The sequence below is a fragment of the Bacillus rossius genome, assembly GCF_032445375.1.
Source record: "Bacillus rossius redtenbacheri isolate Brsri chromosome 4 unlocalized genomic scaffold, Brsri_v3 Brsri_v3_scf4_2, whole genome shotgun sequence".
In the NCBI taxonomy this organism is placed as follows: domain Eukaryota; kingdom Metazoa; phylum Arthropoda; class Insecta; order Phasmatodea; family Bacillidae; genus Bacillus; species Bacillus rossius.
This window is the reverse complement of record NW_026962011.1, coordinates 140676-164821: the sequence shown is the minus strand read 5'-3', so window position 1 is coordinate 164821 and position 24146 is coordinate 140676. Positions and strand designations below refer to the sequence as shown.

Sequence of the window (24146 nt, the reverse complement as noted above, 5' to 3'; positions counted from 1 at the left end):
AAGGTGGCATAAGCATGTACATTTGGGACTAGTGTCGTGGCCTTGGGGAGAGGCTGACCCTGACCGGGGTTAGTGGCCGGTCATCGCTCTGGGCCAGTGTTCCCAGGAAAACATGGAGAGGTGGTGGGTGTGGGGACTGCTGATGACAGTGGGAAAGTGGATCTTCTGAGCCCGGGAGCGTGACTGAACGTTGGCGAAGATGATTCGCAATCATGTCAAGAAGTGCTAGCATCAGGCGAGGTCTTGAAAGTGGCCTGCCCTAAGAGCTTGCAAGTCATAGCAGTTCTTGTCACGGATCAGAGGCGAATTACAGGCGACATCCGTGCGCCAAGGCGGGGATAAAATGATTCTGAGTCTGACTGGCAAAAGACTCGGCAAAAATCGGATTTAGGGCTGGGAAAAATTGGGGAGTTAGGTCTGACAAAGGTTGAATGGGAGTGTACAGACGGAGTAACAAGTTTAAGTTCTTGCAGCAAAGGAATGACTGGTGACATTATTTAATTTAAAAAAAAAAATTCAAATTTAAAATTGTGCCAAAAATACTAGTTGACGGCACAATGCTTTCAATGTAAGATGACCAAAGCGAAGTTCAAAAACTCCCTGAATTTTTAATGATCTGTATTTTAAGACATCTTCGAATGCACTAATGATTTGAACTTATTATCTTTATTGCAAGCCCTCTATTGTTTGATGATTTAGGATGCAATTTTGAACTCTCGTCATCTTGCTGTCTTTGCAGTTGGTGGTGGCTCTGTCATTTTATATTAAGTTTTTATCCTGCAACATATTTAATTATATAAAGCATTTTCCAAATATCTTTCTCTACCCATCTCTACCAGAAGATATTGTGGACACTGATTTTTAACTTGTAACTGTTTTTGAGGGAATAATGAAAGCGAGAAGGGAGGCAAAAAACGTTATTACATTCCAGGTTGGCCCGGCAATACAACCCAGAACAATCACAAAGACAATTTAACACTTGTAAAGTTTTGTTAATATTTAATTATTTTCATGTTCCTTTTTTAAAGTTACATCTTTAAACTCTATTTTTTTAGCAAGCTGCCGATGACGCGGCTGCACATTGCGACAATCGAGTGACAACTAACTCGCACCACGCAGTTACCTTACTTTACAAAGCCAAAACAAAGGGAGGCAACCCCGTGGGCCAACCGACCAATCACAGCACAGAACCCAGTATCTGACCATATACGGAAAAGTACTGAAAAAATGTTTCTAAAAAGTCTGGAAAGACACATCACACCACCTCAAGGCTCACTCTCATTGACTGGCGAGATTGCGCCCAGCGAAAGTTCCAGTTTATTGCTGCGCATTCATGCGTCCACGTGCTGAGTTTTTCCAAAAACGCACTAACTTGAGGCGTGAAAAATAACTTGCCGGGACAGTGTTTTCCTTTCTTTCAAAACCTTCTAGAATGTTCTGGAATGTTGTAGTCTCACTACCCAGAATATGCCTTAAACTTTTAACAAAACATAATTATAAACATGTTAATTTTAAGTAATAAGTTCACAAATAATAATTAAACACACTAAATTCAGCTTTACACAAAACATAATCTAAATTAATATTAATCACAAATATACAAATGAAATAGGTACTTGAAATGCATTAAACTACATAATAAAAGAAACATTAATAAAAATAATTATGAAACTTAAAAAACAACATTCTTCGTCAAAGTATTATTGGCAATACATAATGGCCAATGGGTCATTGGTAGGCCTGTGCGAATATTCAAATTTTCGAATATCAAAACGAATAGTTTATTATTCGTATTCAATTCGATTTCGAATACTAACACTTTGAAAAAACGAATATTCAGTCATTTACGAAAAAGGCTGAGCGGGATCACTGAAACCGGGAAACATTTCGGGATCACGGAGGTTTCTCTCGTTGGGCGGGGGCAAAAGTTCCGTGGGATTTTCGTAATGTTTTAGAGTTATGTATGTGGAGTTATTCCACTACATCTGGCCACGTAAAGCCCGCCCGTTTGAACAGAGTAATTCGGAGCGATAACTAACGTATTTTATGTAGAAGAATGTCGTCAGGTTGTTTAAAATAGATTTGAACTGTCAGCATACTGATAAAGATAAATATGTGTCTGTAAAATCCACACAACCGGGGTGTTATAGGTGAGATTAGAGGGTGAAACATGGTTTGTCGGCACTGTAATTTCGTTCCGAACGTGACGGCGAAGAGAAAGAAAATTGTATAGACCATGTGGAAAACATCTGGCCGCATACTCACAGCAAAGACTCCAAAAGCCTAACATGCTACGTCAATGTTTTTCAATGGGATAATACACAGTAAACGACCCCTCTCCCCCCCCCCCCCCCCCAACATCAAACCATTACCAAATTCCTGGGGTAGTGATAGCTCAGGCAATTATCCTGTCCCGCGCGTCAAAAAAAAGTTACAATAGGAGGGTGTATATTAAAGTTCTAATTTTTTTTTTTTCAGATCCTACTTTGATTCCCATGAGAAATAATTATTTCCCAGCCCAAATTACAGGAAATGAAATTCCATTACCACACAGCGTATTTATGAAGTGTAGTTGCTGTACACATACAGTACCTTGTGAGTGTGTCTTATAGTAACATTGTCTGCTGAGATTTTATCATTTGTGCAATAGTAAGGTGCCATACATAGCCATTACGTATAAGTACTTGCGCAGAATGGCTGATGTTCCAACAGTGGGACGATTTGTGATTTGGAAATTTTTTGACAAGTCGCAAACAAGTAAACAAGAAACAATTTGCAAATGATGCAAGAAACGTTTGAAAACTCCAAGGGTATGTATTAAACAGTTATATCATAGTCATTAACGTGAAACATCCATCACCTTTGCATGAAATTACCTAGATGATTTTTTTTAACAGTCATTGAATATGATAAAGGATTACATTGTTATCACATGGATAGGTTAGCACATCTGTGATTGGCAAGTGTAGTTTTTCAGTATTGTTTCTTTGTGCTAAAGTGTGCTTATGTAGATAATAACAGAACTGCACCCTTTCTTAACCTAATAAAAATCGCACACCTTATTTCAGTCTGGAACTTTTAATATTTTTAAAATTAAGCACCACAATTTTAAACACACTCAAGACACTTATATCATGTAAATGGATATTTCATGAAAATGGCAGATGTCTATATTCATAGCATTGAAAACTTTTAAACATTCAAGAATTCAAAACTTTTTTTTTGCTTGAAACAAATTATAGATCTGATCCTGATATGCTTAAGTGAAATTAATTTTAAAAAATAAGTGGATTTATGACAATTGCAATATTTATCTTAGTTAAGATCATGCAGTTTTTTTTTTTTTAAATTTTAATTTCTATGTAATAAAATAAAAAATAAAATTCTAATAAGTTTTTCATACTGTATAAATACATTTTCCACTTTTTCAGGGACAACTACTACCATAATTAACAACTTGCAGCTACATTATGATGAATATTCAGATTATCAATCACAAGTCAAGAAACTTAAGGTTACAAGGACACAGATGGAGACTTCTGCATGTTCATCACACACACAGTCAACAATTTCCAGCTTCATTCAGCCAACTAAGTGGGAGCCTTCAAACCCTAATGCAAAAAAACTAACTGACAAGGTAGCAAATTTCATTGTTAAAGGTATGCATCCCTTTGCCATTGTAGATGAACCAGGATTTAGGGCAATGTTGGAGGAAGCACAACCTAAATACACTGTTCCAAGCCGTACAACATTCTCACGCAGTATTGTTCCAAATTTGTACCAAAAATGCAAAAGTAAAATGCAGGAAACATTGGCTAATGATATCCAAGATATTCAGTCAATGTCATTCACAACAGATTCTTGGACATCAAGAGCCTCAGATTCTTATCTGTCTCTCACTTGCCATTATGCAGACACACATTTTAATTACAGGTCTCACTGCCTAAAAGTCAGCAAACTGAGTGGTGCTCATACAGCACTTTCCATAAAAGCTTCTATTGTTGAAACTCTGGAGGAATGGGACATATTAAGTGAAGGAAACACTATCCCACTGTTTATTGTCTCAGACAATGCTCGTAACTTTAGAGCTGCACTTGAAGCAATAAATTGCAAATCACAAACTTGTTTTGCACATACTTTGCAGCTGGCGATTGGAGATGCCAAAAAGGAAACAGAAGGACTTCAAAATATGTGCCAGAAAGCAAGGTCCATAGTGGGGTACTTCTCACAAAGCACTTCAGCAAGAGATAGGCTTCATGAAAAGCAAAAGAGATTAGGGGAACCTGTTCTTAAATTAATTCAAGATATTGAAACAAGGTGAAATTCGGAACGTGGCATGCTGGCCAGACTTATTTTGGTTAGAGAATCAGTTGGGGCAGCTCTACAAGGAACTAATTTGGACTCATTCACTCAGAATGAATGGAATCTCTGCAAGGCTGTTGTTGATGTTTTGGAACCTCTTGCAGAAGCTACTAAAGAGGTCAGTTCAGATAGTTTCCCTACTAGTTCGCTAATTTTTCCCATTTTCTTCTGCATGGAGAAGATGCTGGCAAATTATACTGCTGATGAAGAGCAAGCAGTAAATCTTGCCAAGAACTTACTTAAAAGCTTGCGATCACGTTCCATGGTGTACCAAGATTGTGAAGTAAATGTGTTTTCTATGATGGTAGATCCACGGTTCAAAGATTCACTAATTGAGGATGAAAATAAAAAAAATATGGGTTGAAAATTTGTGCAGGAAGGTATGTAAGCTGTGTAAGCTGAACACAGTAGCTGAAACTATAACTGAGACAAGTGAGGTTACAATTGAAATGCCTATTAAGAAGTCATCTCTGTGGGCCTACGTGAAACCTTCAACAGCAGCTCAGTCTACGCTTGCAAGCTACGAAGAAACTATCCAAGGAGAAGTAAACGAATATCTGGCAGCACCCTTAATCCCAAAGAATGAAAATCCTTTCAGTTTCTGGTCAGAGAAGGGGCGCAATTGTTTCCGAAACATAGCTGTGGTCATGGTGTAAACAAGGGGAGGTGAAACAGTGCGCAGGTTTTCCCCCTCCACGTGCTTCCTTGCTACATCACCTTGGTTGTAGCCAGCGCTCTTCTTCCAGGCACTTCCCATCCATTTCATCTGCGTCTCGTGCGAACCTTTGTTATTGTTGGTGCTTACATAATCCTGAGTACTTTTTTGTAGCTGTGCAGTGTTCGGATTTCACAATCATTTCAAAAAGACTCGAGATTCTGGCATAAAATATTTTTCTTTTCCAAAAAAATGAACATCTTTGCAATAAGTAGGTGAACGTATGCAAAAGGAAGGAAAATTTCTGTGTTAGCAGATTTTAGTTTAATCAAACGTTATTTTCAGTAGAAATTTCACTTGTTTTATGATACAAGTATTTATTTTTTATTTTTTTGTATGATTAACTTGACGTCGTCCGGGCCTGCGGCCCCTTTGAGCCCGATACGACACCGCCCAACCACCATCTATATTCAAACCTCCCGCTCGTGCGTGCGTGTGTGCGTGTGTGTCTAGCCCGGCAAGAGGGCGCTTAGCTGCAGTGCGCCGCACCCCTAATTTGCTACGTTTTAATATTATTTGTAAACCCTTTTTGTTTTCATTCGTCTTTGCCCCAGTGTTGTGCAATTTACTTGTGTTTTCTTTAATTTAAATAAGTTACCTTAAATAACTATAGACGTTGCCCGGGCGGACCCGAACAGGCACGGACTTGGACGAGGATAGGAATGCTTTTATATGAATTATCATTAAATAAGTAAATAGTAACAAACTTTCCATTGTCAGTAATTTTTATATATTTTTAATGTTTATCTGTAATTTACTCAACTTTCGCCGGGGCACGGAGTCGTAGAATACAGTAACGGTAATTGTGTTGGCGCGAAGGGCGCCATGTTGCCACCTGCGAGCGATGAGCTCACCCCAGTCGATCTTCATCACTGACCGAGAGCAGACGCGCCAGCACCCCGGGGACTTCAACCTTTGTTCTGCACTGACCAAGTAATTCTGTCTCGTTAAGTATTTCTGAATCTCTTTCACTCGTCATCCTCGGGGCAGCTCTCGGCCAGCGGGCTGTTTAATTAATTAATTGTCTCAGTCGAGTTTTTTCATCACCGTGTAATAAGTATACTTTGCAGCATGGCCACGTGTGTGGACCATGCCTTCACCTAAACCGATGCGTGCCTCAGGCTTTTTAACCGTGTAATGTGTAACGTGTAACGGGCGTGTAGAGAGACGTGTTAGTGAAATTAAATCTGGAGAATAAATATAAAGTGAGTACTTATTTAATCACGTGGTGAGTGAGTCTAGGAGTGTGGCGTGCCCGACGCCTAGAGCGGGCCAGGTCTGGGTAGCTAGGGTAGAAAGGGCTGGTAACTCGTCCCCACTTGGGCTACGTCACGCCCTGAGTGAGAGACTCCGCCGGGTCCACGTGCCCTTCCACGTGGTGGCGCCCATAGTTAACATCTCGAAATCACCGGCAATGCGCGATCAGCCCTCAAATGGCGCCCAAGAGCGTGGGGCGAGTTACATCTTCCGCGAAAACCAGACCTGTACGAGCGTGTGAGATAGGCGGTTGTTACGCGGAGCGCGCGGAACTAAAGTTCGCGCCGGAACTATTGTTCGCGCGGAGCGCATAGCGGGACTCTGGCGCGCCGGCCACGTGATCAGCCAAGCGCACGCTTCCAGGAATCCGCGCACAAACAACGGACTCCGAGCGCAGTAAGTAACACAGTGCTGATGTGTTCGTGAGGACTGTTCGTGTGCAGAGTACCACGTGCGTAGACATGTATCCGTATCCGGACGAGTGTATCGGGTGTTACTTTCCCCGCCCGAGTTGGGACTTGCATGGCAGGACCGCCGCCGGATACGAGTGTGGCTACTGTACGGAGTACCGCATACACGGCGTGACGAAATGTGGAGCTAGGTCGTGTCCCGGAGGTAGTAGCGAGGGATACCGCTGCCAGGAATGTGCCGGCCTGTGGCATCGTGGCTGTATCGGCGAACGTGAATGGACCGTACTGCGCAAGTTTTTTACCTTCACGTGCGCACGGTGCACTGCCTACCTAGCCACCCAGGCGCAGTACGAGGCAGAGACGCTGGAAAATCCTCCACGACACGCCTCGACGCTTCCCGAAACGCCGACGCCGCTCACGCCGACACCGACTCCGATCACGCCGACACCACTCACGCCGAAAAAGACGCCGCTCACGCCGACGCCAACCACGCCGAAAACGACTCCGCTCACGCCGACGCCAACCACGCCGGAAAAGACGCTGCTCGACTCGCCGACGCAGCCCGTGCCAAGGACGCCGCCCGTTGCCGGAACGTCACCGCCGCACCAAGCCGACTCCTCACGCACGACGCCGACCCCAGCACCACGAAGGTACGTCCTGACGTCACCCGCACCGCCACGTGTTACGTTACCGACGCCTACCGCTCTGACAAAGACGCCCGTCGTCCTGACGCCCACGCCCGTCGTCCCGACGCCGACGGCCGCCGTCCCGACGCCCGCCGTGCCGACGCTCATCGACTTGACGTCTCCCGACACAAGTCCGATCCCGCCGCCGCCTGCCACACTGCGTTTCGTCGACCCGACGCCACTTATCCCGACGCCGACGCTCGCCGTCCCGACGCCGACAATTCCGCTTCCGCCACCTCCTGTCCTGGAGCCGCCAACCTCGGCACCTCTCGTCGACCTGACGTCTCCCGACGCTGGTCCAAACGCATCATCGCCAGCAAGACCTCGTTTCGCCGACCTGACGCCACTCATCCCGACTATGATGACGCTTGACTCGCCGAAGCCAACCGAGCGACGGCCGACAACGACCGTCCCACCGCAGTCTGCCACGCCGTCCAGCACCCGCCTCGTGTCGGAGACACCTCCCGACGCCGGAATGACCTCGCCACCGCACCGAACCGCCGTCCCGACGCCACCAAGGTCATTTCCGGCGAAACCCGCATCGTCTCCGCCACACGACTCGCCACGGACGCCACCAGATTCGACGCCGACGCTTCGTGTCACCTTGTCGCCACCACCTGGCTTCGACGTCATCCGGCCGTCGTCACCGCTACCAGAGTGCGCAGTCGCAAACAGGACGCTTTGCGACACGATGTCCAGGGCCATGACGCCGAGACGCCTGAGCGCCGCCCCGCCGCCTGGATTTGCTCCTCTGTGCCCGCCTGGCTTCGAGGCACAGACGGATGAACCGGACCGAAAGAGACGGACGCGCGCGACGCCGACGCTGACGCCGCCTACATGCCCACCTGACACGACGCCAGAATCGACCGAGGCGCCACGACGCCCGATTCCGACGCCGATCGCCGCAGTACCGGAACACCGGTCAAGTGCCCTGCCGCACGAGACGCCACCCAAATGTCGCAAGTTGGCAACATTGGGACGCCGCACCGTGAAGAGTCGCCTGAGCTCCCTACATCCGCCTGTCGCGATGCAGGTCGACGCCACGACGCCGGGACGCCCGACCGTCCCACCGCCGAACGTGACCGTCACCCGGACTTCGACACCTGTCACCCGTCTGTCACGACGGGCCGCGAAGCGCCCGCCTGTCGGCGAGGCTGAGCCGGGTCGTGCCGAGCGCCGCCCGCGCTTGCTGCCCGCCTGCCACGAGCCGCCTGACCTTGGCCGCCGCCGCCCCTGCCGGCCGGCGCCCTGGCCACCGCCGCGCTGTCACACGCAGCAGCCGCAGCAGCCGCAGCTGACACAGATTTGGGGCTCGGGACAACTGGTGGGTCACCACCCACAAGGTTAGTTAGCCAGCGCCCATTCTGTCCGTGTGTATCGTCCCCCATAGTGTAAACATTGCTCAACTGTCATTTTGTAAACATTGCTCGCCGCCGTCATGTAAACATTGCTCGCCCTTCCATCGTGTAAACATTGCTTGTCCGTCCGCCATGTCAACATTGCCACCTGTCCGCACAAATGTAAACATCAACATTGCCACGTGGGAGTGCGCGACGTAAACAGTACAGGCAACGCCCCCCAACCATCTGTCAAACGGCGCTGTCATATCGGCCTACTTTCGGAGGGGGCAATTGACGTCGTCCGGGCCTGCGGCCCCTTTGAGCCCGATACGACACCGCCCAACCACCATCTATATTCAAACCTCCCGCTCGTGCGTGCGTGTGTGCGTGTGTGTCTAGCCCGGCAAGAGGGCGCTTAGCTGCAGTGCGCCGCACCCCTAATTTGCTACGTTTTAATATTATTTGTAAACCCTTTTTGTTTTCATTCGTCTTTGCCCCAGTGTTGTGCAATTTACTTGTGTTTTCTTTAATTTAAATAAGTTACCTTAAATAACTATAGACGTTGCCCGGGCGGACCCGAACAGGCACGGACTTGGACGAGGATAGGAATGCTTTTATATGAATTATCATTAAATAAGTAAATAGTAACAAACTTTCCATTGTCAGTAATTTTTATATATTTTTAATGTTTATCTGTAATTTACTCAACTTTCGCCGGGGCACGGAGTCGTAGAATACAGTAACGGTAATTGTGTTGGCGCGAAGGGCGCCATGTTGCCACCTGCGAGCGATGAGCTCACCCCAGTCGATCTTCATCACTGACCGAGAGCAGACGCGCCAGCACCCCGGGGACTTCAACCTTTGTTCTGCACTGACCAAGTAATTCTGTCTCGTTAAGTATTTCTGAATCTCTTTCACTCGTCATCCTCGGGGCAGCTCTCGGCCAGCGGGCTGTTTAATTAATTAATTGTCTCAGTCGAGTTTTTTCATCACCGTGTAATAAGTATACTTTGCAGCATGGCCACGTGTGTGGACCATGCCTTCACCTAAACCGATGCGTGCCTCAGGCTTTTTAACCGTGTAATGTGTAACGTGTAACGGGCGTGTAGAGAGACGTGTTAGTGAAATTAAATCTGGAGAATAAATATAAAGTGAGTACTTATTTAATCACGTGGTGAGTGAGTCTAGGAGTGTGGCGTGCCCGACGCCTAGAGCGGGCCAGGTCTGGGTAGCTAGGGTAGAAAGGGCTGGTAACTCGTCCCCACTTGGGCTACGTCACGCCCTGAGTGAGAGACTCCGCCGGGTCCACGTGCCCTTCCACGTGGTGGCGCCCATAGTTAACATCTCGAAATCACCGGCAATGCGCGATCAGCCCTCAAACTGTAGGTTAATATTAGGTCAAGGAATATATTTCGTGCTAAATACTGAGTTATTATCCATAATAATAAAGTATTTCATGGTAAAAAGGTTATTTATTGAATGAATTTATTAAATGATATTTAAACGTTTATATATATATATATATATATATATATATATATATATATATATATATATATATAAAACTCAAATCAATGGTTTTTAAAATGTTTGTGTGTTCGGGCATCAGCGAGAACTACAGAATTTATTTCAATTTAATTTTTTTTCTTGTTTGTTATAGAAATAACCTAAACACTAGGTTGTGTAGCATTAATAAAGGGGAAAAAATATTTCATCAATGCATGTAAACAAATCGAATAAAAGTAGGAATATGAACCCCTATACCTACATCAAAAGAAACATGCACATTTTTTCTTTTGTTCAACATGTTCTCTTTAATGGAGTAGGGAGGACGTATTATATCATTACGTTTAAATAAATTTAAATATACACGCAAAACTGTGAGATATTAATTATAAAATATACAGAAACGAAACAGACTTACATACAACCACTTTTGAAATTCGAGGTCCAATATATGTTTGTTTTAAATGAATTCGTATAGGCTTTGGAAGAAGTTAATTTTTATTTCATTACTATTTCATTACTATTCATATGTATTTAAAATAATAATGTTAATGCAAAATACCGCTTAAAATGCGGTGCGTGAAAGTGAATTAGCCTACTTCTCTAGTTACATGTTATCATACTGATTTTAATATGATGTTAGTTACCTAAAGGTATTTTAAGATTTCGGCATTACAATCTGTTTGTGTTGTGTTATTTTGTTAGTTTACACACAATAATGAAAATTGTTATCAACTTTGATTTTGCCAATTTTTTCCATTCAAGCGTTTAGATAATGGTAAAATTTTATTTAAGAGTTTGTGTTTTATGCCTTAAATAGCATTTAACGCGTTTAAAAAACTGCCGTTTTAAATACTTAAAAATAAAGTTTGCAGGGACCATCGCTCAGTACATTCTCAGCGTAATGCCTGCAAGCTGTTTTTTGCTGAATATTGTAGAGTTATTTGGTTTAATAATATGTTTTAAATATATTTTTAAATACATTTTTGATCATTATTTATCCTTTTGTTTATTGTTTGTAACTAAATAAAATTAAAATTAGTAAATAAATTAAAAGTGCTTATGGTTATGTAAATTAAATATAAGTATTTAAAAAACTTGATTTTGTGTCAAATGTTTTTATAATATGTGTTTATTATTCTTTGTCGCCGGCATCCTAAATGTTAATTATCTCTATTTTATTAATATTCATAATAAATATTTTCAAAGTGTATTCATTCGAATTCCCATTACAATTCTGGGTCGTTTTATGTAAAATCATTTTTTTTCTCGACAGTGTTGACATTTATGGCCATTGCGGTATCTAGATAAATACAAGACCCAGTCAACATTTTGAAGTGATGAAACAGCGGAAAAAATATTGCTTCATTAATTTTATTATTAATATAAACCCCGTGTTTTGATACTAATATATTTACTTAAACTGTATGTTCTAAACGCATGCTATACAATGTACATAGCAAAGTATTTTACATTTCGTGGTAACTCTTACAATTCAAACGATTGTAAATGAACTGTCTCTGCGTCGTATTCCCGTAAGCGCGCTGCGTGTAGACCGGGCGGTGCGACCAAGGTGACGTAGTGCGCAGTGGAGGACGAGTTTGGGCGACCGGACGGTTTCACCTCCCTTTCTTTACACCATGGCTGTGGTAGCAAGAAAGTACTTGCCTATACCTGCCACACAAGTGTGCAGTGAGAGACTTTTAAAACCGCTGGCAACATTGTGATGTGTAGAAGAGAGAGTCTACTCCCCGAAAATGTAGAGCAGCTTGTGTTTCTCCACAAAAATTTAAATTAGCTAATATGTAGTGATGTGACAAGACTTTTTTTTAATACGAACTAATTATAAAATTGGAGAACCTTAAAATTTTAAGTACTGTCAGTTTTTTGATTCTACGTAGATTGTATCAGTAAATATGTACCTGTTATATTGTAATGTGATGTGATATACAAGTTTTATGGGATTTCAATTCTCATTCCAATTATTCGAACTCAATATTCGTATTCGAGAATAATTTGGTATTCATATTCGAATTCAATTAGAACTAAAAATCTGATATTCGCACAGGCTTAGTCATTGGTAACTGTGTCGCTGCCCTTGAGAGATGACTGCTGATCGTAACTATTTCTTATTATTTTTACATAGTGCAGATGTTTTTAAGATTGTGTTTAATTTGTTTATTTATATTTTGTAGCCAAAAGTTTTTATCTTATGAAATGAGAAACTTGGCCTCATTACGAAATTGTTAAAACATAGCATTGTAGTATGAATTCATGTTTATGTTTCTTTTGTAGAATTGATTATTTTTTTGTTGATTAATTAATTTAAAAATTTTATAATTTGCTTTGAGTACCAATGCAGGTAGACTGATGCAACTCTTGATATATTCACGCACTGTAGTAGTTAAATAATCCACAATTTTTTTAATATCACTGATATTATATATTTTAGGCCAATCATGTTCTTTGATAGCATTATACAGACTTAGTTAGTCTCCTTTCTTTTAATTTTGAAATGATGATGAAGCATTTTCATTCCTGATCAGTATATCAAGTTTAATATTAAATATAAGTGTTGGATGAAGCTAGTCTTCTTTAACTAATGGCTCCATTGTTTACTAATTGTATAGTGCTTTAAATTAGAAAATCAAAGGTCTAATAAGGTGTTTTGAAGCCTGAGAGAAGTTATATTGGGACAAACCCAAACCTGAAGTTGTAACGTTGCAAGACCCCTGCCCTCCTAGCTAACTATTTTTCTTTTAAACTGTTTCTTAAAAAGTCTTGCTAAGAATATTTCTACCATTTTTATGTATTTAAGGATTGATATTTGCACTTGCTGTGTGTTTTAAGAGGGTACTTTGTATTTTAACAAACATTTTAAATCATTGCGATCATCCATTAATCACGTGAGGCTTGAAAGGGGGGGGGAGGGGGTTGGGAAAAATCACGAAATATCACAAGAGGGGAGGGGGGTGTAGAGAGATATCACATGTATTTATTTTTTCGCCCGATTTCTACTAAACCAAAAAGCGACGCGTGACCTTGACTCACCGTAGCCAGGCAACAATATCCCCGCCCGCCGCAACATGAACCACCTGACTCGGCTTGCCAGTCGCCAGTAAGACTGATTTTGGCACCGAATACATGCGTAAATCATATATAAGCCTTTCCTTTATTATTTTTATGCCAGTGAGAATAAACCTGCAACCTTAATGTGTGTCTGGACATTTTTATCACTGTGTTTAATTCTCCAGAATTTATACCTATATTTAAAGATAATATTCTAAAATTTTTAAAAATATTTTGTACCAAAAAAAATACACGTGATTTGGGGAGGGGGGGAGGTACGTATAAAACCTCACCACAAATCACTAGGGGGGAGGGGGGGTTAAAAATTTGCTAAAAAAAACATCACGTTATTAATGGACGACCCCATTACTATTTTTTATGTAATTATTCACAAATATGTCGCTGTACTAGATTTTTGCCTGTTTTGGCGTACTTTTTCAGGTTTTTCTAAATAAGTTGAATTTTGTCAAGTAATTTGTATTATGATTAGGGATGGGGTGACCGAATCCAATATCCGCCGAATCCGCTGAATCCTAGGGATTCGAAGGTTCGGTGGGTCTGATATAGGATTCGTCAAAGGATTCGGTTTTTTACTATTTACGGGGAAAAAATACAGTAAAACTCGTTTACGAGGTCCCGCATGGTAGGTTTTTCCGTATAAAGCGTTTAAATTGCCAGAGGTCTCATCATTTACGTCATTAAAGGTGTGATATAATGTCCGTTAAAATTTTTTCTGAAACTTCCCGTCTCAAATAATGGCGCACGTAAATATGAAGAAAAGACAAATGAACAACATACGAAGAAATATGGATGATGTACCATAACTACAGTACAAACCCAATAGTTATTCTAAGATAATTACCATAAAAATAACTAAGCATTCTTTGTAGAATACCATAATTACTACAGAAGCATGATAGCTACCATATTTGCACTATAGTTACCGTAACAACTGAGATGTATATTTACCGTGATAGTAATGTATTATTTATTTATGACATATTAAGTTAAAGAACACTGTTGAAAAAAAAGGATGTTAAACTTTGATATGTACGGTTGGCACATGTTGCTAAGAAATAATGCGATCTGAAAGAATGCAGTACTACTACGAAAAGTGAAAATGGTACTTGTGGATTTTTAGGTAATATCGGCCGAAAATTAACGAGTGTACTGTATCTGAAGTCGGCAGAAATGCCGATTCAACTAAATATTGGCAAAATCGGCTTCTTCAATACAGCTCTACATTTAATGACATGAGTAAACATATTTCAGACTTCAGGATATTGAAAGACTTTAATTTCCATGTAGGTTTATTGTGTGTATGTTTTTTTTTGCAAGTGTAAATTGAATGAAGTAAAATGCTTTTATTTGTATTACTTTCAATTGATTAAACTTTAATGACAGATATTTATGACACTAATTTTGAGGTTAAGCAATTTTACTAAAGCATTCCAGCCAAGCAGGTTGCCAGCGAGAGACGCTTCTCTTTTGCTGGAAACACTATCTCCAATCGTAGAGCTAATTTAACTCCTGAACGTGCAGAACAAATTATTGTTCTGCATGATAGATTAAAGAACAGAATTTAATAATCTGTGACAATCTCTCTCAGAATTATTGTGCTGAAAAGTGGAAATGTTGAAACAATGCGAATGTACTTTTCAAACATGATTTTTGGTGCTAAGTTTGTTGAAGCTCAGTAAGGACTCCAGAAAAATTGACAAGGATGAAATTTTTCCAAAGATATGTTACATTTACACAAACATATACTTGGTTATGTTAGTTGGATGATATCAGTTACTAATGAACCAATGGTAACAGGTAAGATTCAATGTAAAAAAAAATATTTTTTTTCTAGCAGTGCAAAATGTAAACACACTCTGTAAATAGTTACCCAAAATTAATAAGCCCACTTCATTTTAATAGTTTATTCAAACATTATACTAAGTTTAAGATAAAAATAATTTCCCAAAAGTGTAACTGTACCACAAAGGCTCAAGCTCGGCTCGAAGTAAAATTCTTAGGCTCGCAGACCTCTAGCTTATTTATAGAAAAAATCCTAACCGCTTATCTGTACTAAAACTGAAATTTCTCAAGAAAAATTTTTTGTCTTTATATTCACTTATACCAGAAATGTACCAAACTACATGTGATAAAGTCAAGGGAATTTTAGTGCAAGCAGAATACATCTCACATTAGATATGTGGACATCATCTATTAAAAGATTCGGGTTTGGGTTCGAGATTCGGCAATTCCAGTCGAGGATTTGAGTTAGGATTCGGATTCGAGGAAATCAGGATTCGCCCCATCCCTAATTATGATTGCTGTTTTTAATTTTCATTAACGTGTTGCATAATAGTTCTAGAACAAGGAACTGTGTCTGTGTCGGATGCAAGTAGAGAGAAAGAGGGATATGAGATTTGTAAGTAAGAGTGAGAGAGACACTGGGATTCCCTGCCAACAGAGACAAAAGCTGGGATTCGCCACTGGTCATGGGAACTGAGTGATAACTACTCTACCATGGTGTTGGAGAGAGAAGGAGAAAGTGAATCCCCTGTTTCTATGTGTGGAAATGGTTTTCAGTGTATATGTTCTTTGTTCTTATTGGCTTGTGATTGTTAGTGTGAATGAAGAGTGTAGGTGATTGGTCGGTGAGGTCATGTGACTGCCCTTCCTGCGTGGAGACACGAGTGCCATGATCTCGTCAGTCGTCTGTCGATCGCTGCACCAGGAGGGCGCATTCGGTGGCTTCTCGCAAAATATGTAGTAATTGTGGAATAGAAAAATTTAACGTCGGTAGCTAGAGCCATGCCGTTTCAACATTTGTTGTTTTGAAACTTTTTGGACATTTTTTTTATTAATAAATTGCGGCTACCGACGTTCGCGTTTTGGCTCATGGCGAAATTCATTTTCGCTGGGTGCAGCCATGTTTGAGGCCGCACTGATTTCGTGTACTTACAGTAAGATGTTACTGAAGGACTTAACCTACGTAATTTTACATTAATCCTCATCGCCAGAGCTGCGAGCAATTCTCGACAGGCGGATGTACGAGTGGAATGAGTGAGAAAGATTTTGAAAGTGATTGAATTTATCAGTGTAGCATTCTTTGTTGAAAAATAAAACAAAAACTACAATTGGCGCTTAACATGTTTTTATTTTTGTGTATATCAAACCGTTGTAAAGTGAAGTGTGCTTTGAATGAAATTCCAATATGATTGATGTTGAATGAGTGAATATTAGACCAGTCCACACCAGGCACATTAAAGTCACCAAGAATAAGAATATTATCTTGACAGTTATCAAATTTTACTTCAAGATCTTCAAAGTGTGCACCAAAAACTGCAGGTGTTGTATCCGGAGGAATATAAACATTACCAAGTATTAGAAAATTTGTTTTTGAGGTTTTAACTTTTATCTAGACAACTTTACATCCTAATGATCCAAATCGCGAGTTGGCAAAATCAATACAAATTGTGTTTTTTGACAGCATTCAATACTCAGTCTCCTCTTTCCTTCATTGTTCGGGTGGGCTCTCTGTCTGGTCTGAAGATTTTGTATTTATCTTTAAAGTAATATGAGAGTTAAAACTATTGATATTGAACCATATTTCAGTAAGACAAATTACATCATGATCCATAGCTGCTAAATTCTCATAAAATTCAATTGCTTTAGTTGTTAGGCATGCACGGTCCTGGTTATTGCAGCATGTGGCAGTGCGTTGTGTGTATGTCGCAGGTGTACGAATGCAAGGAGCTGGTGAACCTGCAGAGCGAGGAGCTTGACATGATGCTGTCCTGCTACAAAGAAACACAGCTCTCTGCCAACCAGAAGCTGGCTACCTTACGTGACAAACCAGCAACCACTGTGCGTGCAAACGAGATCTGCTTCAAACATGCTCAGTGGCGCCTAACCGAGGCCGACGGCCAGCTAGGCATCGCTGACCTGGTTCTGAGCAACTTTCTGTGAGTGTATACTCCACTCGTCCTCTTGTTCCTTACTCTCACCTTCTGTTCTCTGGTTTCTTATGTGCCAGTTGTACCCGTTGTCATGCAGACACATTGAATATAACCCACCTTAGTCAGTATTGTGTGTACTTAAACCAAATTTTTTTTTTTTTTTTTTGTGGAATACTTCTGTGTGTTCTTTAGACATTTAATGAAACTTTTGTGAATCATTGCATTCAAAGGTACTGCAAACATGGTTCAAAAATATTTCCTTTAATATATATTTTTAGATTATAAAAATACTCTTGCCTACTTAATGTATTTAAGGCATGCTCTTGTAAATAATTGAAGTCACACTAGTTTGCATCTGGACACACTTCATTATAGTTTTATTGTCCACTTTTGCTATTAGATATTTGTTTGCTCAGTTCTTTGCATATTTTCTTATTTATTGATACAATGTCAAAAATGTTTGGTTATGGAATAACAATGCTACATAATTAAGTAGATGTAAATAGAAATATAAAGTTACATTGCTAACACAATCCCTTAAATTTATATTGTTGCAAATACTTACACATCTGAATGAAAAGAATTGATAGACTTAGATAAACATGACATAAAACAGAAATCACTTGACCAGTCCAAACTTGACCAATGCGCATGCCTCATGCCTGGTTTTGTTTAAAGGCTTACCCAAAGCATTAGCTTTTATTGCCTTTGAGGATTGCAATTCCTCACTCAATATGTCTTGTGACAATGATAACTGCCAATGTGTTAGACCTAAAGTTAGTGATATAGTTTTATGCCAGTTGAATTGTAATTCTGTTGTTACAGCTGTTGATTTCAGTTTCTTCCTGATTACTTTAATCCATGTACAGCTTTCTAATTTTCATATTTCACCGTTTTTAGGCAACTAAGCTCTTTCAATGGGGCAACATAAATTTATCTTCATCCTTCATTCTTGTATCCCCTTACAAGTATGCCTGCTGTTACATTCATATGATTAATTTGAAAATGTTCTTTTACTGAGAGAGTCAATAAGTATCTGACGAATGCATGTTCATGTCATTCCTACCTTCTAGGAATGTAACATCTCTGTTAAGTATGACATTAATAGTTTAAAGATTAAGAAATCTATAACCTTGTGCCAATCCAGATATCTCCGGCTATCTTTGACTTGATTTACACTTTCATATAACACTTCAATAATTTTTGCTGAACTCTAAGAATATTATCATTTCCATAGAATTTCACTTTTTGAGGTTTTGTCAGTTTACCTTGAAGATTTCCTTAAATAAATAAAAATATTTGATGAATAAAGTTTGTTCATTTATTTCTCTCTTTCTCAAACAATGAGACAGTAGCATTTATACTCTGACTCACAAACAAACAAAACTGCTCAAATAAATCTATTCATCACTTGGGCACAATATTTTACTCACAGTTCATTATTGAAAATCCTGTGGTTGCTTGCGACGCACAGTACAAAGGGTTGAGACCTTGGCCGTTGATTCACAAAAACCACTTCAACTAGGCCTATGCTGCTGCCTGTGGTCAAAAACTTATAATTAAAATGAGACCACCGTTATCTCCACTAACCACAGCGTTAAGGGGAAAGGAAGGTAGTAGGGCAGTCTGATGGAAAGAAAAAATCCTGGTCGAAGTAAAGTGAATTTATTACCTGTACGTGTCCACAAAATTAATACTGTACTCTACATTGACAGCTTCCACAGCAAATTTACACTGATCACTAAATATTAGTAGCAACATTCATAATAGTAATCAATTATTATCTTTAATAAATCCATTACTTTTACCAAAAATAATAACGCACAAATATTAAATGAAAGTATGGAGGGGTTGGAGGTGGTAGTCGCAGGCCACACCACATGCCTCAGACTGAGTCAATACCAACTCACAGATATTAATAACCAGACTCCAAATACAGCACAGGTTATGCCAGCATAACTTTGTACTCCCCCCAAGAATAAAAATATAATAAGGTGCATACATAAAATACTTGCAAAAATAAATACTTCACAATATTAGTAAAACATCAACTAGAAATCACTAATTTCCACAAATAAGATCATGTACCAGCATGTATCTTAACAGAACTAATTTTAACATTACTTCCTTCAGATAACCAAATCTTTAGTGTGTGTATACATACTGGAATATTAATTTTTAAAAAATATAAATTGCTTCAGGTACATGTTATACAGAACAGTTAACTGTTAATAATACAAGGTAAGATACTTTAAAACTTGTAAACGAACGATGTATGTGTATATAAATCTCTCTCAAAGTTCAATATACTTTTACATCAATATTTTATACACACATGTTGTACCTGCCTCAAGGTATAACATAACCCACTTCTTTTTTACTACAAAAAAAATGTAGGAACACATCTAAATGCCTGCAATATGCACCATCGAAAAATCCATCAACAATATGTCACTCTGATTATTTAATTTTCCTCAATAGAAAAAAAAAACTTTCTCTCTAGTAGCGCTCTCAAATTAAAATATGTTATTGTATCTTACACCATATAGTCAATGCTCACCAACAGCCAAACTTGAAAATGTTAATAAATTACTGAAAATATAAATGGCTGACTGTGACACTTTTCATTTAACTTGCGGGTAGTCTTAGCAAGTTCACTCACATCTTGTACTCCAAAATCGGGGAGGTTCTAAAACTAAGTGCCAAAAACTTACTTTGCTGCCCAACATCGATCATCATGAGTAAAGGAAAACTGCTCAAATCCTCGTCGACAGTAAACCAAAACTGCTCAAATCCTTGTCGACAGTAACCCAAAAAGCTTGCATAAGGCAGGTCTCCAAAACATGCTTTAAAGAATAGCAACCTGGCCGAAAACACAGCAGTGCCAGACCAAGCGGAACTTCCTTGTTAAATGTGGTAACCATCCACCACGATGAATTACAGTAAACTCGCCACATTTGCTGTAATCGAAATTGAAAGTACAACCAGGCACCAAGCCGTTTCACTGCAATAGCTAGCAGCACGAACTCGTCGCAAACACCACTCGTAAACCGTATTGCTTAATATTGCCATAGTATACAGCGGCTCAACTCCACTCGTTGAAGTTACATCGTCGACAGAACGCTCAAAAACCGAAACATTTTCAATCACAACTCGCCATACAGACGCAAACCTCACAAAAATTTACTTCCCTAGCCCTACCAACAGCTGGCTACGGCAAACAAATATTTCTCCATCGTGGCGCTACCAGTGCGCAGCATACAGAGACCTCCTACGACAAATCAGAGAACTACGAGGCAAGGCTAGTTCAATACCACCTCACCAGAAAGCGTAAGCATTCACATAACCAGCGCGGTCACAAAGAAAACAAAAATGTGACGAGCGAAGCTAACGTCACAAAAAAATGTCCAAAACATGGTTCCTCAGCATGGCCCAGACCACAGGCATGAAATTCTTCTCAACACTTCATTATATGTTCAATTTGGCGAGCTGCACCTCAACATAGCTACTCTCGCAGCTGCCCAAGCGACGATGAACGACAAGGCTAGGTGCAACTGCGTACCACTTGAGGAAAGTATCAGGTGCACAACCTCACCAATCAATTGCAGCACAGCTCTCACAAAAACTTAGCAGTATACCAATTTCTGAACCCTCGCAACAAGGCTTTTCCTGCAACATTGCTACAAGAAAAAAATCATCAAGTCTTATCTGATTAGCCAGCAAACTGACATGATAAAGTTACTTTTCCTGGTAAAGGACTCCTGCCGATTTTCTCATCATAAGAATACTTACACAAACTGCTGCCATATAGTCTCAGCACAAAGAAATTCCAAAAAATTGGCGCTGCTGAGTCGCGCATCTGTCTCTCGTCCTTCCTCATACCAGCGAATACACAATGTCCCAGAATTGATATAAAAACTTTAAAATAAACACCCATTCAAAATATAGGCATGAAACGAATATTGGAAGCAAATAAAATACTGTAAAAAGCGTATACAGCATTTGTCCTGAAAGTAATTGGATTAATACCGGCAAAAACAATTTATTACAGACAACATGACATACATTTAAAAATCTTCAAAATAGGACCCTTGTGAAGTCTCACAGCGCTGCCAACGTTCTTTCCATTGCTTGTACGCCCCCTGGAACTCCTTCTCTGGAATGCTGTGAAGGTACCTCGTCATGGCATCTTGAATAACTGGAATGGTCGGAAAATGGCATCCTTTCATGACCCTCTTCAGCGGGGGGAACAGAAGAAAGTGGCATGGAGACATGTCTGGACTGTACGCAGGCTTTGGAAGGTTGGTAATTTTTCTTGGCCAGACACGATGGACTCATCGACAAAGTCGTTCGAGTACTTTTTGATGTAAAAATGTGCTTTTTGCACACTCTTTCGTCTAACACTGTTCAAACTGTCCTGCACACTGTCCACATTTTCCTCTGTTCTGGTGATGGAAGGTTGACCCACCCGTTTCTCATCCTCAACATCTTCTCTCCCCTTCTTGAAGACTTTATGCCAGTTAAACACCATTCATCAACTTAAACACTCATTGCAGATTGCTGTCTTTAACATTTCCAATGTTCCTGTTCCGGATTTTCTGAGTTTTATGCAAAATTTAATTGCTTAATGCTGTTCGATGGAACATTCCATTTTTTTCACGACATGTCACTTGTGCAGGGATTTACTACTTCTCTGATCCGCATGCTCCAACTTCTTTTTGACAACTGGATTGGTTGCAACGTGTAGCTAACACCCCCCACCACCCCACCTAGCCACAGATTTCTCCACCCATGGCGCATGCGCAAAATTACAGCGCTTGTCCAATTACTTTCAGGACAAACCCTGTACATGCACAATTACTCAGCAAACAAAATGAGAATCAGTAAAAACCTAGTTAAACAGCTTTTCTGAATAAAACAAGCAAAAATCAAAATTATGTGTAAGAATATTAAGAATAATAAAATACAAGTATGAAAAATTAAATCACTATGACATTGGTTCATCTCATCAGCTGATACCAATGCATTACTTAAAAACATAATGGCAACAAATTACTCTCCAAAACTGGAGAGAGCAGGGGGTCTTTAAATGCTGTAACCTTTAGTTGAATCACAATACCCAACAAAAGTTAGTGTTTTTAGGTTTCGAATCCCACTTTTGTCAACAAGGTTTTGGAATGTATGACAGCCATGCAACCAAAAACTCTTATATGAGACAGATTTGATAGGGTATCATCCTTCCCAGGAGAGAAGAGGGAGAGTGGTGGGTTAGATAGGCTGCATCAAACACCATTGTTCAAGATTTTTCCACCTTTGTTCTATTAGCTCTTTCTGCCACACCATTTTGCTTTGGGGTATTTTTTTTTATTTATTTAAAATTGAAACATGCCCACCAACAGTCTTTACACCTTTATGGTGGGCAGGACATATATACAAATACAAGACAAGATTGTCACTCCAAATATATGGACTCCCACCTTCCATCGGTACCAATGCAGGCAAAACATCCACAAATGACCATCACACGACCATAGCAGTGACAAAAACAAATACAAACAAACACAGGTACAATAATTAAGGACAAACACACTAAAAAAATACAAGAAATAAAAAATTACAAAAAAAAATACAAAAAGTTTTAAGAAAAAGAGAATCTATTAATACAGTAAATAAAATATATATAATGTAGTAAAATATTTAAAGTACAATAATAGAAATTATCAATTAAAATATTTTAAAAATTATTATAATTTGTTTAAAATACATATTTTTAATCTGATTTATTAAAGATAAATATTAATCTATATATTATATAATTTTTTGTTGTGAAGAGTACATAACACAGAGTGTTGGTGACTATTAAACTGGGGAAATGGAAAACCATTGTTAGCAAGTAAATGTTTTAAGTTTACAATTTAATTTTGATTTATAACAATTGTATACAAAAAGAGCATCTACGATCAGAAAGGGAATCTAAAATAGGAATGTGATATCTTAAACCTATGAAATAATAAAAAAAAATGTTTTTTATGTATCAATTTTATCACTATTGGAATTGTTTGTATTCTTCAAGATTATTGAACAGAATCTTTCCATTTCAATTTATTTAAAATTAGGTAAAGTGTAAGAATAGAGTTAATATTTGAAGCATATGAAGTTATGTAATAAATTAATGCTAAAGATATAGTATAGATAATGAGTTGACATGGTGATGAAAAAACAGTTAGGAGTCCAAGATGATGCCAACGTCTTTTATACTAGATTATATTGAAATTTGTATGTTATCAAGTATATAAACATACCTAAATGCCTGAGTTTTCTTAGTGAAGAAAATAATTTTAGATTTAGTTTTACTAAGAGAAACAATATTCTGTTTACACCATTTGTCAATTTCAAAAATATCTCTTTTAGGCAGAAAACAATTGTGTAAACAATGAATTTCTCTGTAGATTTGAATGTCATCATCAAACATTAGACCAGTGTGATGGTGAAGAACCTGAATTATATCTGATTTAATGCATTTTTTTAGACATACACCATTGCAGTTTTTCACTGTTTGTCATGAAAAAAATTCTGAAAATCAAAAAAATAAATGAAAATATGATGATAAAAAATTTGCAGAATACAAAATTGAATCAGCTAATGTCGGACAAATGGAACCAACGATGAAACTAAACAAGTACAGTAGAATCCCGCTGATGCGACCCCTCACGGTTTCCGAAAAAACAGACTTATAAAAGGAATGGTCGCAATAGAGAATTCGGGCCAATTTTTATCCCCCCACCCCCAAAGTGAATTTGCGTCACGCGAGTTTGGCACTTGTGTGGATCAGGTAGAAAACATTCGGC

The 24146-nt window shown here is 39.6% G+C and overlaps 1 protein-coding gene across 4 annotated transcripts in view; it reads left to right on the top strand.

Annotated features, from left to right (window-relative positions):
• Window positions 1-24146, top strand: part of LOC134541952 (protein hobbit) — a 440842-nt gene that overhangs the window by 358909 nt on the left and 57787 nt on the right. For all 4 annotated transcript variants that reach the window (XM_063385710.1, XM_063385709.1, XM_063385711.1 and 1 more), the window contains one exon: window positions 17078-17304. In XM_063385710.1, coding sequence (XP_063241780.1) covers window positions 17078-17304 — 227 coding nt within the window. The remainder of the gene's footprint in view (window positions 1-17077; window positions 17305-24146) is intronic.